Source organism: Rhinopithecus bieti, unplaced genomic scaffold, assembly GCF_001698545.2.
Source record: "Rhinopithecus bieti isolate Rb0 unplaced genomic scaffold, ASM169854v2 scaffold_63942, whole genome shotgun sequence".
Lineage (NCBI taxonomy): Eukaryota > Metazoa > Chordata > Mammalia > Primates > Cercopithecidae > Rhinopithecus > Rhinopithecus bieti.
The window spans coordinates 270,562-293,152 of record NW_016824266.1 but is presented as its reverse complement, the minus strand read 5'-3'; the positions used below and the strand labels follow the sequence as shown (position 1 = coordinate 293,152).

Here is a 22,591-nt window from a genome sequence, read left to right as displayed (position 1 = left end):
GCTCTGGGATTCTAGGCATGAGCCACCACGTCCAGCCTGGCTTTTCTTGCTTTCCTTCCTTCCTTCCCTCCCTCCCTTCCTTCTTCTTCTTTTTTCCTTCCCTCTCTTCCTTCCTTCCTTTTCTTTTTCTCTCTTCTCTCTTTTTTCTTTATTTTCCAGACGGGGGGGGTCTTGCTCTGTCACCCCAGGTGGGAGTGCAGTGGCATGATCTAGGCTCGCTGCAACCTCTGCCTCCCAGGTTCAAGTGATTTTTCTTCCTGAGCCTCCAGAATAGCTGAGATGATAGGTGTGCACCACCACTCCAGGCTAATTTTTGCATTTTCAGTAGAGACAGGGTTTCAGCATGTTGCCCAGGCTGGTCTCGAATTCCTGACTTCAAGTGATCCGCCCGCCCTGGACTCCCAAAGTGTTGGGATTACAAGCATGAGCCATCGCGCCCAACCACAAACTATACATTTATCTGCTGAATAAAAAATACTTCCTATAAAAAGGAGGCTGGGTGTAGAGTATAGGTAATCAAACTCATATTGATAAGATCAAGCATAAACTTCAGCAGAACTCTAAAGAATCTTTAAGGAAACATGCCATAATGGCTGTGAGATTAGCTGAGCTAAACCCTCCTAACTGGAGCTTGGTTACATAGCAGAGAAGCAAAGCGATTTTCAAATTATTTGGATCTCTGTCTCCACCAGGGTAAAATCAAGAAAGGTGATACACAGATTTTGAAAATCTTAACCTTGCAACTCAATTCTGTTTTTAAAAAGAAGTATTTCTAAACTTTTTTCTATATAGCAAATTTTCTATCTTTAACCCAGAACTTTTTCCTACACTCCAGACTTAGACTACCCACTTTACTTGGACATCTCATTTGGATGTCTGCTTAGACACCTAATAGCTATTTCAAATTCAGCCATGTCCAGATTTCCCCTCAAAACCTGCTCCTCCTTCAGTCATGCCTATCACAGCAAATGGCAACTCCATAGGTCAAAACTTGTTTTCCTTGATTATTGTCCTTCCCTCATCCCCACAATCAATCCATCAGCAAAATCTCGTGGTTTTACCTTCAAAAGTACATCCAGAAACTAATCCGTTCTCCCCACCTCCTCACTGTAGCCTAGTCCAAGCCAATGGGATTACTAAAACAAACTCCTAACTGGTCTCTCTGCTTCTTCTCTTGTCTCCTTACAACCTATTCTCAACAGAGCCACCAGAGTAATCATGTCACAACTGAAATCTGGCATCACTCTTTTCCTCAAAACCCCAGTGGCTTCTTCTCTTACCTGCTATTAGTTTCAAAGGCATTCAATTTTACACAGAGAGCCCTTAAACTAACACCATCTAATTTCTGAAAAGCTGCCCCTCTATTTTGACACAAATAAATGGAATAAATATACAAACAATTAAGAAACAATGATAAATTTGGTGGCGTGAGATGATGTTCTAAATTCATCATTTAACTCACACCTCTCCCAAATGCCCAGTGAAACAACCAGAGAAATGTAAAACTGGAGGAAAAATCTTCAACGTAATAACTTAAAAGCCCATGAGGGCAGGGCTAGCCTACCAGAAGTGCTGACCACCCAAAACTGAGCCTACTTGGAGGGAAGCAACCTAAGGCTCAGGTCAAGGTGAGGGTGCACATGGCAAGTCTCAGATCTGCAAATACATTCTGAGACAGCTACTTTGAAATATGCGACAAGAATGGACGGAAGAGAACACCGACACGGCTGGATCTTAACAAGGATCAGTGTGCCACAGAGAGGAGTGAAACTATGTCCCAGACAACTTCAGGACAGAAACGGCTGTTTCAGAATAACAGACATCCATGCCCCACAGAACTTCCTCCTAGAGCTCTCTCCTCTATCATTATGGGCAACTGGCTGCTAATCTGGCAAAGGTTAAGGTACACTGGATAAGTATCACCTTATCCCCTCACATTAATGTAGGACTGAACATGTTAAACAGTAACATATATAATTTCTAAAAATAAAGTTATGAATACTATTTGGCAATTAGGAAAAAAGCTGTTAAAAATGTGCAGTTGAGGCTGGGCATAGTGGCTCACGCCTGTAATCCCAGCACTTTGGGAGGCTGAGGTGGGCAGATCACGAGGTCAGGAGATCGAGACCATCCTGGCTAACACAGTGAAGCCCTGTTTCTACTAAAAATACAAAAAATTAGCCGGATGTGGTGGCAGGTGCCAGTAGTCCCAGCTACTCAGGAGGCTGAGGCAAGAGAATGGCATGAACCCGGGAGGCGGAGCTTGCAGAGAGCCAAGATCGCGCCAATGTGCTCCAGCCTGGGTGACAGAGCGAGACTACGTCTCGAAAAAAAAAAAAAATTGCAGCTGAAACTTGTTTAAAACATAGACTGTCCCTATGATCTCTAGCTAAAAGGGTATTACAGGACCTTGATTCCACATTCTTTAGGGGAAGCAGGAAGAAAAGCCCTGGCAATATTCTTCTCTCTGGTGGAATAGTGCTTCCTATCTCACTGTCAACACTCAATTTATTCCTTTTCTGTCAGTACATCTTTATGAAGCTTGGCAAGCATCCATCCTTTGTCTTATGGTACTGCACCCATCACTGTACAAAAGTATGCCCTTTATCCTCCCTTCTCTGATCCTCATTAGCCCTGCCGACCCATTTCATTATTCCACTTTATATACAAATTTTAAAAACAAGGTTGCACTTGTACTAATGCCACTTCCTCACCTTCTATATCTTCTTCAACTCTGTGTAACCGTGTTTTGGCCCCCTCACTAATCCACTGAAAATCCATGTCTAAGGCACCTTGGCTTACTCAACCTCTAGCAGCATTTTACACAGTGGACTCATGAAACACTCTATAGTATTTAAAATAAGAAATACTGTTTCCAAAGAACATGTAATCACATCATGTGGGGTGGCGGTGTTCTGTGGGAAATAATGACCCAGAAAACATAAAAAGGTTACAGCTGTGCATACTGAGAACTGGGTCAATAACCTGTATCTGGTAACCAGGGGCTATCAAACGAAGAAAGGGAGTAAGACCCCATCCCAATAAAAGGGTGGCTGAGTGGGAACGCCTGAAGAGATTTAATAATGCTAATGAATAGTTGCAATGTCGGAGCTCATGCATGCAAGTCTTTATTGTAATATCTATCTGGGTGTGGACAGCAAAAGCCTCCATATTAGCTGTGATGATGGCAGTAGCACAGCAGCCTCTCTGGTAAGCACCTGTGAGTGATGGCAGCTGCTGATCAGTTGTTTTGGGGAAAATCATTTTGAAATTACTGAATTACAACTATGAAAACTAACCTTTTCAGTTTTGTATTTATGGAAAACTACCTTTAGTAAAAGTATCTTTTTTATTTTTTGGAGACAGGGGTCTTGCTCTGTCACTCAGGCTGGAGTGCAGTGGCACAATCACGGCTCACTGCAGCCTTGACTTTCCAAGCTCAAGCCATCCTCCCACCTCAGCCTCCCACGTATTTAGGACTACAGGCATGTGCCATCACGCCCGGCTAATTTTTTCTATTATTTTATAAAAAACGGGATGGGTCTCACTATGTTGCCTAGGCTTGTCTTGAACTCCTGGGCTCGGGCGATGCTCTGGCCCTCACCTCCCAAAGTGCTGGGATTATAGGTGTGAGCCACCATATCAGGCAGAAAAGTGCTTTTAGAAATTAAACTATCTAGGTTGGGTGCGGTGGCTCATGTCTGTAAACCCAGCAACTTGGGAGACCGAGGCAAGTGGATCACGGAGGTCAGGAGATAGAGACCATCCTGGCCAACATGGTGAAATCCCATCTCTACTAAAAATACAAAAATTAGCCCGATGTGGTGGCAGGCACCTGTAGTCCCAGCTACTCGGGAGGCTGAGGCAGGAGAATCGCTTGATCCTGGGAGGCGAAGGTTGCAGTGAGCCAAGATAGCACCACTGCACTCCAGCCTACCTAGGTGACAGAGCGAGACTCTGTTTCAGAAAAAAAAAAAAAGAGAGCCAGGGCGCGGTGGGCTGCAAGCCTGTAATCGCAGCACTTTGGGAGGCCGGGGCGGGCGGATCACAAGGTCAGGACTCGAGACCACATCCTGGCTAACACGGTGAAACCCGTCTCTACTAAAAAATACCAAAAAAACTAGCCGGGCGAGGTGGTGGCGCCTGTAGTTTCCCAGCTACTCGGGAGGGCTGAAGGCAGGAGAATGGCGTGAACCCGGGAGACGGAGCTTGGCAGTGAGCTGAGATCTGGACCAGTTGCACTCCAGCTTGGGTGGACAGAGCGAGACTCCGTCTCAAAAAAAAAAAGAAGAAGAAGAAGAAATTAATTATCTAACTCCACAATGAAGTTAATATGAAGACAAAATCAGGTTCCCGGATTTGTAAGAATCCCTAACCAATGGTGCCATGTTGTAATATCTCTCCCTTAACTTCGTACCTGACCCCTCCTCAGATAACAGACCTGGCTACAGATACGTGTAATTAAGAAGTTAAAATTAATGGTTTTCATATTTAATTACATGATTATTGCTGACACTGAAATGCATGACTCAGATGACAGAAAGGTATAAAACTTTTCTAACTAATTTTATCACACTAGAACTTAAAAGTATATTTGAAATACAAGGTATAATACATTAACTAATATATATATATATTATAATTTGCAAAATAATTTACAACATCCTCATTAATTTAACAGAAACATCAATGTTTAAACTACACACTAAGGGCAGGACTTCTGTTGTAACACTTTCTGCTTGCCTATTTCCTCCAATCCTGAAATACCTTCCATACAGTAAGAAAACACACCTGGTTTCTGCCTCTCCGTTTCCCATAATTCCTTCTGACTAGAGCTTTATAATTCTCATTTTTCTTGGTTAAATAGTAATATAAAACACAATCAGGAACACTCTGTAAGAAACAAAACAATTATTTTTGAGGATCCAATGAAATAAATTTTTTTTTAAATTAAATATTACTTTCAAGGAAAATCTCTGGTATTCTCAAAGTACAAATTAAAGAAAAAGAACAAGATACTCTGCTAGCATTTTAAGGCATATCTAGGCTCTAAAACTATTTACATTACCTACTATTTTAACAGACAGTTACAGTTGCTAATCCAAATTATGTGAAAGATGCCAGGAACTATCAGAAACATTCAAATATTTTCTTATTAACAAGTAAATTCCCTTTCTGCTTACATATATGTATAAATTTTAAAAATGTCTTTAAATATTTTGTTCAAAAACATTAAAATCAATTTTATATTAAATATAGAATGATTCACAAATTTGCTTGTCATCCTTGTGCAGGGGCCATGCTAATCTCTTCATCGCTCCAATTTTAGTATTATGTGCTGCTGAAGCGAGCACAAGACTGATATTTTAATAAGAAATTTAATGAGGCTCTAAGAGCATTGTAATCTATGTGTTTTCAGGGAAATAAAAATCAGGTCCTCTTTCATTAACCATTTAGTTCTGTGTTCTGTGTTAAGATTTCTGTTATAATTATAATTATCACTGTATTAATCACATGAGACTCTTCAAGGTCTTTTTAAAATCGGTTCTAGTTAACTACTCATGTGTGTCAGAGCACAAGAATTTCAAAGTAACAACCATCACAAACCTACAAACATTCCCAATGCAAACCATGTCTTACCTTCCTCTCCAAGTACGATGCAATTAGTCCAAAGTTTTTTGGATGCTGGATAAACCTGAGTGAAAACGAAAACAAAAACACACTCGCACACAAACATTTCAGCAACTAAAAAAGAAAACCTGGAAAAAAAAATACTATGTATAGGCCAGGCGTGGTGGCTCACGCCTGTAATCCCAGCACTTTGGGAGGCCGAAGCAGGTGGATCACTTGAGGTCAGGAATTCAAGACCAGCCTGACCAACATGGCAGAACCCCATCTCTACTAAAAATACAAAAATTAGCCAGGGATGGTGGCACATGCCTGTAGTCCCACCTACTCGGGAAGCTGAGGCAGGAGAATCGTTTGAACCCAGGAGGCAGAGGTTGCAGTGAGCCGAGATCACAACACTGGACTCCAGCTAAAGCGACAGAGCGAGACTCCGTCTCAAAAAAACAGAAAAGAAATACTATGTATAGGGCTTTCTAACTGCCAATCTGAGGAACAACTGTAGAATTACTGGAGACTTTTAAAGGGCACAGATTTCTGGGCACCATACACCAGGAAATGGTTGGTCTATGGTAACACACAGAAATCTGTACTTTATAAAAGCTCCCTAAAAGTTCAGACAGCACCCAAGTTTGGAAACCACTCTTAACATCACTTCATAACCCCACTTCTTATCTGTTACCTCTCTTCCCACCTATAAACTTACAGGAAGATCAATATTCTCTACTTTTCACAGTATTGATTCAAACACCAAAATAGGACCAATTTTTTGTGAAAACAGTTCAATTTACAAGTAAATGCCAAATACTTTTTACTAACTTATGTAGACGTCTATTAGAGAATAATTTAAAATATAAATTACTTGTCCTTAAAGATCTCCTTTTCATGGTCAGTCCAAACATTCATAAACTGCCTATCTTTATAAACTTTCATAGGGTCCTCCATAAGCCCATTCATGTTAATGAACTTGACTCGTCTTTGTTCTGCATCAAACATCATAGGTGGAATCACAGAGAGCTGCCGCATTTGTTTCTCATTATTCTGGAAAAAAAATACAATTTACTTAGAATAAAACATAAACTAGAAATTTAAGGAGGGCCATGGACCAATGCTCTTAATATATACTAAAAACCCATGTGTGCAGTTTAATAACAACAGCAGTGTATACCACAGCAACTAACATATGATAATTACTCATATGTCTAATAAATATTCACTGTATGAATTACAGAGGCAGAGAATATCCATGTCACTTTTTAAATAATCCAATCCTTTGAGAAGAATTCTTTTCTTAAACTAAGCTGATACTTAACATAATAAAATTTTAGACCTGGAAGATAAAAAGTCATGTCAAGTTCACTGAAGTGGTGACCTTATGGAGCATTTAATTATCATATTAGTCTCATTTTTAAAAATCTCAACATCATTTTAGAGAACAACTTCTACCGTCATATTAGAGAATAAATAGAAAAATAAGCAAACAGGCATCAAAATTTAAGTCAGTGATTTTAAGTTACACTCACTTTACTATTAAATGCTTCTTGCTAATTTTACATCATCTTTCCACTGAAAATTTAAGGCTGTTATTCTTAGAAATGAAGCTTGTTTCAACTAAAACATTGTAACACATGTAGAACTTATTTTTTCCAAAGTTTAACTGAGGAAATTTGTAAGTACAAACTTCTATTTAAAAACTTTTACCCAAATTACAAGTATTTACCCAAGTATAAGAAAAGGTATTTCCCTAAAAATTTTCCTCATAAAAGTGGATACTGCCTAATAGTCAAGTCCTTACACAGTCTCTAATTTCCTGGGACACTCTCAATCACTTTGAACACTAGAGCGTTTAGATTGAAATTACACATTAGATTGAAATTACCTCAATACATAAACTAATTTTAGATGCTTACAGATGTTTGCTCATGGAATCAGTCAAAGAGCAAATAAAGAAATTTAACAGAGATTTACTTGTCATTGTAAAAATAATGGCTACATATTCCAAGAGCTGAATGTCATTTCAATCATATACTTTAGAGGTAATTTTAAAAGCAATATAGAGTAAGTGGTTATGTTTTAAAGCTCTTGAATATACTGCTACAAAACAAATGAAAAATTGCTGGGCACAGTGGCTCACGCTTGTAATCTCAGCACTTTTGGAGGCCAAGGCAGGAGGATTGCTTGAGCCCAGGAGTCCAAGACTAACCTAGGCAGTATAGTGAGACCCCATCTCTACAAAATAATTTTTTTTAATTAGCTAAGTGAGAGGCTGGGTGGGGTGGCTCACACCTGTAATCCCACTCCTTTGGGAGGCCAAGGCAGGTAGATCACCTGAGGTCAGGAGTTTGAGACCAGCTTGGCCAACATGGCGAAACCCTGTTTCTACTAAATATACAAAAAGTAGCTGGGTGTGTTGGCATGCGCCTGTAGTCCCAGCTGTTTGGGAGGCTGAGGGAGTAGAATCACTTGAACCTGGGACGCAGAGGTTACAGTGAGCCAAGATCGTGCCACTGCACTCCAGTCTGGCTGACAAAGCAAGATGCCATCTCAAACAAACAAACAAACAAAAAGTTAGCTGGAAGTAGTGGTGTACCAGTAGTCCCAGCTATTCAGAAGACTGAGGTGGGAGGATCACTTGAGCCTGGGAGGTGGAGGATGCAGCAAGCCACGGTCACACCATTGCACTCCAGCCTGCGTGACAGAGTAAGACCCTATCTCCTATCTCAAAAAAAAAAAGAGAAGAGAAAGAGAAAGAGGAAGAGGAAGAGGAAGAGGAAGAGGAAGAGGAAAAAAGAGGAGAGGAGAGGAGGAAAAGAAAAGAAAAGAAAATCCACTTGTCCTGATATTATGCAATATTATGTGCAATACGTATTTAGGGCTTGAGATAAAATTTAGCAATGATAACATCATAAATGTATTCCAAAAGAAGTACATCTCCGGGAATCTGGACACAGTGAAGCTGGTGTGCTCCGGAACACTGATAACTCAGAGGTGTCTCTAGAAATGGCTAAGATCCTGAAATCACGTAACAATGCACTGAAAAGCTTGAGTGTGGGATATACCTCTGTGACTAAATATTGTAATTGCCCCTAAAGGGTTATGTATTTCAATGCACCAAAAATCACCTTGGAATCCTCTCTTTGGGAAAGGAGAATATCAGAAATAAGAAAGGAAAGAAAAACTACCTGTAAAAGTCTATTTTGATCAGTGTAAGAACAATCTGAGAAGTAATATGGATCAAGGAACTCTGAGATATAGTTTATACAGTTCTCTACCTCCTCCAGGGCTAGTTTAACTAGAATTCTGAAACACAGTAAGTTATAAGAACATACTATATACTTTTATTTAGTTATGAATGCAAAACAGGGTATCATAATCAAATACTGATAGAACCCTACAACATATATCAACACAAAGACAAACTGTACAAACAGGCTATTTTTTCATCCTAGAAGAAAATTTACTGCAAGTAATTTTTCATGAGATCAAGCAACTTGACAGTTTAATTCACCACTGTATTCTCAATGCTTAAAGGAAAGTTTGGCACATAATAGGTTATAAATATTTGTTGAAAGAATAGACTTGATTGAATATAGATATGGAAAAGAACACACAGTTCCAGAGTCAGACTGCCTGGGTTGAGTATCTGGCTCCACTATTTATTAATTTGTGATCTTGGGCAAATTATTTAACTTGCAGCTGGGCTTTAGTTTCCTAACTTGCAAAACAGCCATTAATTATAGCCTCCACTTCACAGAATTTTCATAGCTTAAATAATACATATGAGGTGCTTATCACAATTGGCAATTTTAAGTAGTAACTACCCCTCAAACTCCCCCTCCTCAAAAAACCAAAGATGTAGTTAGTCCACCACAACCTAAACCAATAATACCCATAGAAAGAGGAGAAAAAAAACTGGCTAGGTTAAGTAGTAGTAAAGGGTACAGCAGAGGAATTCATGACACTGCTTTTTACTTCTAAATGTGCTAAGCAGTATATAAACAGGAATTTTACTTATCTAAATATTTCTAAATTATTCAACATTTTAGATTAAATCTACTTCACTTAATTTTGCAAATCGAGTATTAACTGTATATTTAAGTCTTCAAAAAATATATTTATTTACACTTAACATTTATTTTGAAGTATAAAGCATTGTAAAAAATATCTTTGATCATTACTTAAGGCCACTACTTCAAATAAACAAGACTCTTAGAATTTTGAGATGAGGTTTAAGAAAAGCCATATAGTAACAAACCTGCACGTTGTGCACATGTACCCTAGAGCTTAAAGTATAATAAAAAAGAAAAAAAAAAGAAAAGCCATATAATAAAATCAAAACTAGCAAAACTCAGTCAATACTAGATGGCTTTTGGAACAATCTTGAGAGTTTGAACACGGCTAAGAAGACTCAATGTTAGAAATGGAAATTTATTCTTATTCTGCATTTATTTATTAATATTCAATTAAACATTAGGCACCAAGAACTCAAAGACAGCCTGACCCAAAGGTTTATAGTAACTGCACTCATGAAGACAACACTTTAGCTGATCATAAATATTTATTGAACAGAAACACAGTAGAAATCAATGTAAACTGAGACTAACTAGACATTGAGTTCTGTTTTGGGAAAGTGAGTGGGGAAGCTTCACAAGGGAGGAAATACTGCTTTTGGGTCTGAAGATATATTTGTCAAACGTATACCTTGGTCTCTACTACCTGTGTCATAATTTTATTAATTCTGCTCTTTATACAGGCAAAGGAAATGCTTGAAAAACAAAGTAATGCCACTTGCTACAAAAGAATATCTTCACCTTAAAAATTAGTGAAATTTTTGTTTCACAGATGAAACATTCTTATTCATAGATGAATCTCTTCCATATATAAACTTAATCTCTATATTCTCATTCACCGGTCCCTTTCACTTCATGTTACCATACTTATCTGGGACTATATCACCTGCATACAGATGACTCTGGTATCTAACCATCCCCAGTTCAACTATATCCCAGGTACACCTGCTAGACAACACCCTTTGAAGAACATACTGCCATTTGTAAAATACATGCTCCTTTGCCACTTTAGGAAAAGGCACCACCAGCTTAGTCCTCTAACCTAGAAACCAGGGAGTCACATTCTATTCTTCCTCTTTCTTATCTCCCACATCCCATCCATCTTGGCCTGTCCATTCTACCTTTCTATTACACTCTCCTACACATCCCTACAACTGTTGCCCTGACTCAGAACCTTAGTTTTATCCTAACAGCCTCCTCACTTCTCTCCAGGTCTCCTTGCTGCCAAAGCCATCTTTGTAAAATTCCAGTATGCTCGTGTGAATGCCTCATTTAAAAACCCTTTAATAGACACCTCAAATCTTTGACACAGTCTAAACTTTAGCACTCAATAAAGTTCCCACATTTACATACAAATAAACCCTTAGCTCCTAGTCTACAGAGTTAAAATGCTTTAATAATTAACGAATTAACTTGAATTAAATTTTCTTACCTCCTGCTCAGAGAGCCCATCAATAATTTCAGAAATCTCATGCTCACTCCTAGCAATGGTGGCTGAAAGACCAGCTCCCCTCTGCCCAACTCTAAACATGAGGAAGAAATTAAAAATATATTTAAAGGCCTTATACAAAGAAGACATATCAATTAAATTAACTATAGATTACTTTTCTGAATGGAATTTTTTAACAACGAGAAGAAATGTAAAATACTATTGAATATATACTTTTAAGTAATATGTTTGTGTCACCTATTAACAACAATTTAAATGTTATGATTGGAGATTTGAAGGTTACATGTTCAAGTTCAAATGGCAGAACTAGTTAGGGAAAACTTCTGGAAAATCACAGTTACTGATGCCATTTCCATTTCAAATGGCAGTCTTTGTATGTCCTGTAGTAGACTTAGAAAAACACATGAATTGGGAGGCTGAGGCAGGAGAATGGTGTAAACCCGGGAGGTGGAGCTTGCAGTGAGCTGAGATCCGGCCACTGCACTCCAGCCTGGGCGACAGAGCGAGACTCCGTCTTAAAAAAAAAAAAAAGAAAGAAAACACATGAAACATTTTAAAAGGAGAGAAAAAACTCAATCAACATCCCTCACAAAAATTTAATTGTGAGTTAAGGGGCTTCCATACATGACTCTTACGTGAAACAAAAAAAAAAGAAAACTAATGCTTTTAAAATCTTTGTAAAATATCTGTTCACTAAAAGTAAAACAAATCATAATCTATCAAAGAATTTCTTAATTGGCCATCAACTGAACATAGTTTGAATATGTTGGTCATGAAGGACTAAAGGATATTTAGGTCTGTTCTTGTTCACTGTCATTTCCAAAGGATGTAACATTTTTAGGAACTTCAGAATTAATTTCAAAATAATCACATACTTAGATTCAACAGGATAATACAAAAAATTAAATTTACTAAGACACAATGTTTACTGGTTGATAATAAAGTTTTCTTTTCAACATAAAAGTTCTTTCTAACTTTTAAGTTCGTGGGTACATGCGCAAGTTTGTTATATAGGTAAACCTGTGTCATGGTGATCTATTGTACAGATTATTTCATCACTCTGCTGTTAAACCTAGTACCCACTAGTTATTTTTCCTGATCCCTCTTCCTCCTTCCATCCTCCACCCTCTACCCTCTGATAGGCCCCAGCATGTGTTGTTCCCTTCTATGTGTCCAAAACATAAAAGTTCTTTATAAACTTTCTTCATGATCAGTTTCAAGAAACAATAAATATTTGAAGAAAAATATCACAGTCATTAAACATCTAACAACTTACCGCTGAAATCTTTCTTGCTGTTCTCTTTGTTTTCGAATTTCTGGAAACTGCTTTTCATAGTATTCCCTTGTTTTGCTTTCTTTAGCTTTCCTCCGAGGATTATTTTCTATTCTGTCCACTTTTTTCTCCCATGCCTCCATGAGCTGATCATAACGCTGGCAGATTTTTTGTTCCTATTAAATATCCGTAGCAAATTAATAATAATTAAACTAAACTCTGATTCTGACAAACCTAATACTTTAAAATAAATGCTACTTCTTAAGGTTAAGTCAGAAGTACATTTGGCTTATGACTCAATTGTGAATGAAAAGCTGAAAGAGGAGAGAGGAAAGGTAGCTCTGTTTCCTACTAAGATCAACACATAGAGCACAGGTTGGCTGGATATGTTAGTTAACATTAAGGCTATGCATATTTATAAACTACTTGACATCTACTATTAGTAGTAGCTGATCAATTACTTTTATTTTGCTTAAAACATTATGTTATTGTTGTCCCAAAAAAATGGAAAATTAAAAATACAAACATGTAAATAGTTCATAATCTGACCAATCACCCAAAGGCAACCATATGAACATTTTGTTATCCTTCCAATCTGCAAAACAAACATGCATGCTTTAACGGTTCTATTGTTGGAGGTTCTGGTTGATTGACATTTTTTGCTATTATAAATAATGTTATGCAATAAACATTTTGACAGTATGAAAAAGGCAGAAAATGATTGGTTGTACTTTATCAAAAAAAGAAATCCAGGCCGGGCGCAGTGCCTCACACTTATAATCCCAGCACTTTGGTAGGCCGAGGCGGGTGGATCACAAGGTCAGGAGTTCAAGTCCAGCCTGGCCAATATGGTGAAACCCCATCTCTACTAAAAATACAAAAATTAGCCAGGCATGGTGGAGGGCACCTGTAGTCCCAGCTACTTGGGAGGCTAAGGAAGGAGAATCGCTTGAACCCAGGAGGCTGAGGTTGCAGTGAGCCAGGATCGTGCCACTGCACTCCAACCTGGGTGACAGACAAAAAGAAAAAAAACAACAGAAATCCAGTGAACTACATGATGAGAATTAATGCTTCTAGAGAAGTAATTAAATTATGATACCATTTTCTAAATAGAGAAGAAAAGACAGACGAACCCCCCACTATGGACAAAGAACTGTCAACATATCTGATGACACATGGATAGAGGAAAGTGAGGAAGGGTTCATGAAAAACTGCTAACATGTTCATCTTAAGAAAGTGGCACTGGAGAAGAGAATATTGTCTTTCTCACATTCCACACCACACCCCACTCCCACTTCTCAATTACTCTTATATGTCTTCTGTGTCCTTCACTCTTTCTCCATTTCCACTGGTACCCTCCTAATCCAGGCCAACATCATCCCTCACATAGATCAAAACAATAGCTCCCATGCATTCTTCATGTTGTAGCCAAATGCAAATTCTTTTTTTTTTTTTTTTTTGAGATGGAGTTTCACTCTTGTTGCCCAAGCTGGAGTGCAATGGCACGATCTCAGCTCACCGCAACCTCCGCCTCCCAGGTTCAAGTTATTCTCCTGCCTCAGCCTCCTGAGTAGCTAGGGTTACAGGCATGCGCCACCATGCCCAGCTAATTTTGTATTTTTAGTAGAGATGGAGTTTCTCCATGTTGGTCAGGCTGGTCTTGAACTCCCGACCTTAGATGATCCGCCGGCCTTGGCCTCCCAAAGCGCTGGGATTACAGGCGTGAGCCACTGCGCCCGCCCCACTAAATGCAAATTCTTAAAATGCAAACCTGAACATTATGCAACCTCCAGGACAGTATACAACCTGGCTCTGGCTTCCCTCAACAGCCTCTTTTCTTACCACACTGCCAGCTCAGTCTACACTCCCTCCGGCTCCCAGACCTTTACTTAAGCCACTCCCTCTGTGTATACAAGTTTGCAGAGAATTGGTTTTCCCCTGAAACTTCCCCTCATAACTCCTATCTGCCTTAGGTGTCCTCCTCAGTCATCCGTAGTCCACGACCACGGTGTGATCCAATACTATGACTGACCTGTCTGACTCCCAACGCCTTAAGCTCCCCCTAACTACTAAAACCATATGGCTATCTTGCTCACCTTTGCAGAACAATATATGGCACAGAGTACACAGCCAAGTGATATTTAAGCAAATCGGTGAAAATACAAACCTTATAGTGTTTGCATCACCAGTGAACTTATTTAGTGAGTACCAGAATTACAACAAAATTACTTGGAAAGGAAAAAAAAAATACATGAGCTAATTTCTTACTTGATATTTATATGTTCTTGGCAAAAAAACAATTCAAGACCAGTAGTTTAAGATTGTATGAAGGAACAGACTGGCATATTAGAATATTAGATGTTTTCCACCACATAAAAGCTGCTGACTCTTGAGCTTTACAACTTATTAAACTGTTAGGTCATTAACTTAAAGCACAAAGTTCATTTTTGATGTCGATTTAAAGAGTAGCATTTATTTAATAGATACTTGAGTTTAAATGTAGTAACAGTTTATCTGTAAAATTAGTATAAACATATTATGAAAATAAAATTACTGGCATTATATTTTCTATAACTTAATTCCCATGTATATAACCACAAAACTTTTGGACTGCAAGTCATATAACAAAATAAGGAAAACTATTTGAATTTGAAAAAGCTGAACCCTAGTTGACCCCATTTCTAATAAAAGAAAGAGTAGTAGTATCTAATCAGCATGACTGCAACTTACCCACAACTATATGAGGCTTAAGAAACTAAAGTATCTTTCATATTCTTTTAAACTACTCACCATTTTATTTTGACTAAATGAAAATGTGCTAGATAGATGACCAATGAAATTAATTTGATAATATTAAATATAAACTATGGTGTCAACATGATACTACAATTAGATTTAAGTCATATATATATGATTACTTTCTAAATCAGCACTTATCCTCGAATGGAGTCAAGGACCATTCTTACTAATAGTAGGAAAGTGAATGCCTAAATGAGCATGAATGGGAAAGCTATACAAATTTCAGTTAACAAGGATAGGACCTCACCCTTTGTTTTCTTGCATGATTTCTTCTTTTAAAAAATAAAATGAGTTTTTTCCTCATCACCTGGTTTCTAGAAGAGAAAAATATGGTTGCATGACATTAAGAAAAAGCACAATCTAATAATGCACTCACTTTTTTTCCAGAGACACTGGAAAATAGGCAAAGATCACTTAAGAATTTATGATGTAAACAAAGTTAATCTTAATCTTTTCACCCTGCAAAATAAGACTGTATAATTTTTGCAAAAATTAGAACGGACTAAAGTTCCTCCCATTCTACAGTAAGACTTTATACAAAATAGTTAACTTTCAATTAGCACATCCAATTATAAGGCAAATATTTTCAAATTAAAATTACAGTTACTTATCCTTCTTAACAACTCTGGTGACATAAACATCTTACTCTTTGAGGAAGGGAGGTGGAAGAGAAGGAAACGTTTTTACAATTACCTCCCTACATCAGGTGCTAACCTCCCTTCTACGAGGAGAATGTATACCAACATATGTAGAGAAAGGAGACTTCTGCTTTAAACAGAAGATTTTCTTCAGTCACAGAATGACACAATCCACTCTAAGAAGTAACGGAGGGCAATGTGACAAAACAGGAAGATTTCTAATATATCTTAATCACTTTTTAAATTGGAGGCATTGTGACCTTCAAAAACAATGACATGCAGGTTCAGATATAAATATTTACACCCCATCTATTTCCAGAAAGGATTTCAAGCTGATTATTCAAATACAAATACAAAGTCAAGGCAAGTAGAAGTAATTTTTTGGATTATCTGCCACTCAGGACTAACATTGACACTGGCTCCACTCAAATAAGCATGGACAATCAGGAGCTGGCTATATGAAAAAGTAGCCAAGAAATGAAAAGAATTATTAAAATGTACATTTGCTATTTCATACAAAGCAAATGACGGTGATGAAAGAATAGCTACTGAATGACTCATACAGATGCATGCAACTGAGGAAATATTTCAAAAGGTGTCATACAGGGAAGCATTACTATATACTCAATTTGCTCTAATTATAATTATACGTTACTCAAAAGCAAATGACAATGAACAAATACAATCTTAAATGTTTCCTAGAAATTTAAATGAAGTCAGCCAGTCAGTAATCCATCTCATTTGTGCTGAGCACTAAATAGGCAATGTAGATGACATGAAATAAATTAGACAGGGCTGCTCTCCAGACTGTATCAGGAGAAACACGACAACACCACAAACATAACACCGAGGCTTTGTGGGGAAAAAAAAAAAGTCATTAAGTAGCCAACTAGATCTTATCTGCTCTTCTACTCTTTAAAAATGTTAAAACAGCTAAGCAGTTCCAAAACAAGGTATATTATATGTGAGTTTTGACTAACTTACTTCTAAGGGTTCTCAAGATCATAATAGCATCTCACAGAAAAATTCACAAATACATAAATTTTATTATGAACCACTTACTTAACAAAAGTTAAAATTATTCAAATTCAATTGTTTTCATGCATACTACCATGCAAATCATATTTGCCACCAGTTCTGCAAAGTAGTNAGTAAAACGACAGCAAATTACACAAATCTAAAACATACCTACACTATATTATAATAATGTCAGCAGATAACAAAAATGATCTCTTTATAGAATATATGGTCTTTAATTGAAGAACTCCAAAGATGATCAATACTTACGTCTTGATGTTCTCATGGTACACCTTGGTATCTGATGGCTGGTTATAGAGTGGCTATAAAAGAAATCAAATATTTGTATATAAAATGTTGTACATATATCTATGAAGAGACAAAGAAACATAATTTTAATGTAAGCACAGGTAAAGTACTAATGGATCTACATAATAACACGCCCTACCAAAACCTCCAAACTTCTATTTTTTTTATTTATTTTTTAATTATACTTTAAGTTCTAGGGTACACGCGCACAACGTGCAGGTTTGTTACATACGTATACATGTGCTGTGTTGGTTTGCTGCACCAATTAATTTGTCATTTACATTTGGTATTTCTCCTAATGCTATCCCTCCCTCATCCCCCACCCCACGACAGGCCCCGGTGTGTGATGTTTCCCACCCTGTGTCCAAGTGTTCTCGTTGTTCAATTCCCACCTATGAGTGAGAACATACAGTGTTTGGTTTTCTGTCCTTGTGATAGTTTGCTCAGAATGATGGTTTCCAGCTTCATCCATGTCCCTACAAAGGACATGAACGCATCCTTTTTTATGGCTGCATAGCATTCCATGGTGTATATGGGCCACATTTTCTTAATCCAGTCTATCATTGATGGACATCTGGGTTGGTTCCAAGTTTTTGCTATTGTGAATAGTGCCACAACAAACATACGTGTGCATGTGTCTTTATAGTAGCATGATTTATAATCCTTTGGGTATATACCCAGTAATGGAATCACTGGGTCAAATGGTATTTCTAGTTCTAGATCCTTGAGGAATTGCCATACTGTCTTCCACAACGGCTGAACTAGTTTACACTCCCACCAACAGTGTAAAAGTGTTCCTATTAGTCCACATCCTCTCCAGCACCTGTTGTTTCTTGACTTTTTAATGATCACCATTCTAACTAGTATGAGATGGTACCTCATTGTGGCAAAACCTCTTAACTTTTAGATTCCCTGAATAACTGTTAATCCCATCTCCTGTCACTCCCATAATACAGTTTATAAATCCATTGTTTCCCATAATAAGTATATTTATGCACACATTTTTAATTTCAAAGTATTAATATTCCCTAATAGGAGTATGAACCATTGTCACTATTTTAACAGTAACATTCAAAGAGTTTTCTAATTCTGTTCTTAATTCTCATTCTACCTGGAAGGATTAAATAGCTGCTCAAGCAAAAACAAGCCCAGGATGATGCTTCTGCAAAGGTCTGCAAAGGTAACCAAGTTCACTCATCATTACTTTAAACTTCATCTCAAACTCTGCTCAGCTACATCTCTCTTATTCCAAAATAAACGGATCATATTCCATCTTATCCCAAAAAAAACTACTACCAAAAAAAAAAAAAATTACTACAAATGAAAAAAGTAATTTCTTACTTACCAGTTCAACTTTTGGGCCAAGACCTTCAAAAATTTTATGAGCTTCTTCTGCTTTTTTCTAGAGATAAAGACATCGTTGTATCACATAATTAAAAATTATATTATCTAAGTGCAAAATCATTATTTAAAAATATTTATCTAAGACTAATCTATAGATGAACTTATCCTTATTTCCAAATATCCTTCTTCTATATGATAGGCTGAAATATGTTCCAATTATTTTTTATTTTTTCTTAACTTGTACTTACAATGATTAAAAAAAACTCTGAAATTGTATTTTCATAGCTTTCTTCACCAAATTCAGTCAAAACTTAACATTTGTATTGAAAGCAATGCCTGAAGAATTGATGTTTTAAAAGCAAATAATTATATTAAAATCTGGAGAGAGGGAATGAAAATTCACTATTAGAAATAAATCCCCCAAACATTCTACATACTTTAACTCATATTATCTCTAACAGAAACTTTTTAAAGCAATAATATACCATAAAATGGCCACTCTTTACTGTGGTAAGCCACACTGATCTCTTTGAAGAAAAGCTGTTAATGAGCTAATTTTCTAGTTACAAGGAATCCTTAGTAATAGCTGAACAACAAAGAAAACCGCTAACTTGAATTATTCAAAGTGCTCAGTAGTTAAAAAACGCTGAATTATATGTATTTGTAACATGTTATTCCCCCCCCCCTTTTTTTTTTGAGACAGGGTCTCACTATGTCACCCAGGCTGGAACACAATAGCACCATCATAGCTCACTGCAGCCTCAACTTCCTGGACTCAAATAATGTCCCCAACTCAGCCTCCAAAAGCTCTTCCATTACAGGTGTGAACCACAGCACCCAGTTGCTTATTTTTTTTTTTTTTGTTTTTTTGTTTTTTTTTTTTTTTTTTTTTTTTTGAGATGGAGTCTCGCTCTGTCGCCCAGGTTAGAATGTAGTGGAGTGATCTCGGCTCACTGCCAGCTCCACCTCCTGGGTTCACACCATGCTCCTGCCCTCAGCCTCCCGAGTAGCTGGGACTACAGGCACCCGCCACCATGCCCGGCTAACTTTTTGTGTTTTTAGTAGAGATGGGGTTTCACCGTGTTAACCAGGATGGTCTCGATCTCTTGACCTTGTGATCCACCCACCTCGGCCTCCCAAAGTGCTGGGATTACAGGCGTGAGCCACCGTGCCCGGCCCCAGTTGCTATTTTCAAAAGTAAAATAATCTAGACCAAAGTGTTACCTAGCAGAAATCTTCCCTTGCTAAGATTAATCAATCAATACTTTGGCAACAAAAATTTTAACTTAAGACTCTCATATGTTCGTATTAGAATTTGTATTCTAAGTCTACAGACATAAGTAAATAACTCTTCAAACATATGTTCGGTATGTTCTATGTGCCAAGCACTCGCTAGACACTAAGAAAATAATGAATAAGATAAGCCTTCCCACCATAAGAAGATGAGGGGTCTTGAAAGTTTTCCTAGAGAAAATGATACTTGAACTGGGGCTTGAGGTAAGAGTGTGCTCGGCAGAAAAGACAAAACACGGGGCCACGTGACAGCAGGGGCAACATAGTGGGGTAAATATATTACTAACAAGAGAACATCCAAAACCTCCTCTGGTGGGATATTACTAAGAAAAGAGTATGGGGCAAGGGCCAGACAGGTAAGCATGTAAACATCAATAAAAGCTTGGGCTATTCTGTATAAAGTGGGAAATCATCAAAAGGTTCTATTTGGAGAATCATTAAATGGGAGAAAATATGAAAGATGGGTTAGAAAGAAAAGACTGAAGAGTGAGACTCAATAACTGTGTGGGAGATGAAGGCTCAAATTAAGCTAATGATAAAGGTAGAGGAAAGAAGCGCAAGACCAGACCAATATTTAGGAGGTGGGACTAACGCTCTTCACTGATTACCTCAACATACATGAAGAGGCAAAGAGAGAGAACTGGATAATTCCTAGGATGCTGGCCTAGATGACCAGAGGTGCTGGCATATACTTCCAGAATATACTTCCTACCATCACCCTTTTCTTTCTTCTGATGTCACATTCTCTTGCAAATCAACCCATCAAAATATAAACAAAGCAGGTCGCAGTGGCTCACGCCTGTAATACCAACACTTTGGGAGGCTGAGGCAGGTGGATCACTTGAGGTCAGGAGTTCAAGACCAGCCTAAAAACATGGAGAAACCCGGTCTCTACTAAAAATGCAAAAATTAGCCAGGCAAGGTGGCATGTGCCTATAATCCCAGCTACTTGGGAGGCTGAGGTGGGAGAATCACTTGAAACCGGGAGGCGGAGGTTTCAGTGAGCCAAGATCGTGCCACTGCACTCCAGCCTGGGCAACAGAACAAGCCTCTGCCTCAAAAAAAAAAATTTTATACACACACACACACACACGATATTCTGCAAATTTCTCTAGTAGAGCCCAATAATCACCTTTCTATATGTATTATTCTTCTGAAATTAGAATATTTACAAATATTTTTGGAACTTACAACTGATAGGGTAATATCAAACAGAACTGTTAAAAATAGTCTGTTTAGAGACTAAACAAACTTAGACTGAAATTTAACTATGATGCAAGTCGACTTTTCTCAGGAAGTCAACTTTAAAATTAACACTTTGGGGCAGTTTTTTTCCTCCCACTAACTTTCTAAATAAAAGAAACGGTCCCTCGATCGCTTAAACTAAACTTGGCTTAATTCCAACTAGTGCAGACCGATGTCACACAAGGAATAAGAGGGAGGTGTACTTCCGTAATTACCCCTTTCCTCCTTGCCTATGGCGCTGAAACAGATATGCTCATTCATTAAAAAATGCTAAAGAGACAGGGAGGGCCTTTCAAAGGGAGCATATTGGGGCAGAAAAAGCCTTGGGGAGTACATATGAGAAAGACTGGGTTCTAGGCCCACTGTGCTCTCCTCCTTCCCTCCGGGAGCTCCCTGTTACAACTGTGAAACTGCACAGGTACATATATAAAACATACATAAAAAAGAGATGAGACCAGGCATGGGGGCTCACACGTGTAATCTCAATACTTTGGGAGACTGAAGCAGGAGGATCATTTGAAGCCAGGAGTTCAAGACCTAGTGAGACCCTGTCTGTTAAGGAATAAAAGAGGCCGGGTGCAGTGGCTGATGTCTGTAATCCCAACACTTTGGGAGGCCGAGATGGGTAGATGACCTGAGCCCAGGAGTTCAAGACCAGCCTGGCCAACGTGGCGAAACCCTGTCTCTACTGAAAATACAAAAATTAGCTGAGTGTGGTGGTTCACACCTATAATCCCAATTACTTGGGAGGCTGACACAGGAGAATTGCTTGAACCTGGGAGGCGGGGGTTGCAGTGAGCCGAGATCGCACCACAGCACTCCAGCCTCAGGGACAAAGCAAAATTCTGTCTCAAAAAAAAAAAAAGAAGAAAAGAAAAGAAGGAAAGGAGAGGGAGGAGAAGAGGGAGAGGGAGACCAGGAGAGGGTGGAGAAGAAAAATAAAAGAAAAACAGGAAAAGAAAGATGACTTCTATAGTTGCTGCGGGTTAGAAAAAATCTTCACTGTAGGAAGGCAAGTCTAATACTAAAACAGATTTCAGATTTGGTTTTCTTCATAGAATGAACAACAAACCAAATATGGAAATGTTAAAACAGAAAGAAGAGGTGTAAAAGTAGTTTTCAAGTTTTGCTAATATGCACCAACAAACACTATACTAATAAAAACATCTATATATAAAAATTAAACACAAATTAAATTCTCTATTAGATCAGATCTTGTTTAATAGTATTCAGTCCTCAAATCCCAGTGAGGCAACCACAGAATTCACTAATATTGTAAGACAAGGCTCATTAATAAATTAGATCTATTAATAATTATTACCAAATCCAATGTATTTGAAAAATAATTCACACTAAAAAAAAAGTTATAAAACTTAAAAAAAAAAACAAACTATCAAAATCTCCATTGGTATCACCACTAATGCCTATTTACTTGATCCCTGAGGTCACAGTCACAAACTGGCTATGGAGCCCATGAGCCCACAGAAGTGTTTTGCAGCTATACAGAGGACTTTTTTTTTTTTTTTTT

The 22,591-nt window shown here is 37.9% G+C and overlaps 1 protein-coding gene across 1 annotated transcript in view; it reads right to left on the bottom strand.

The window, feature by feature from the left end:
- NCOR1 (nuclear receptor corepressor 1) overlaps positions 1 to 22,591 on the bottom strand; it is a 197,874-nt gene that overhangs the window by 110,175 nt on the left and 65,108 nt on the right. Inside the window, 8 exon segments of the mRNA XM_017862217.1 lie at positions 4,792 to 4,893; positions 5,641 to 5,695; positions 6,488 to 6,666; positions 11,128 to 11,218; positions 12,422 to 12,594; positions 15,465 to 15,531; positions 17,143 to 17,195; positions 18,527 to 18,583. Coding sequence (XP_017717706.1) covers positions 4,792 to 4,893; positions 5,641 to 5,695; positions 6,488 to 6,666; positions 11,128 to 11,218; positions 12,422 to 12,594; positions 15,465 to 15,531; positions 17,143 to 17,195; positions 18,527 to 18,583 — 777 coding nt within the window.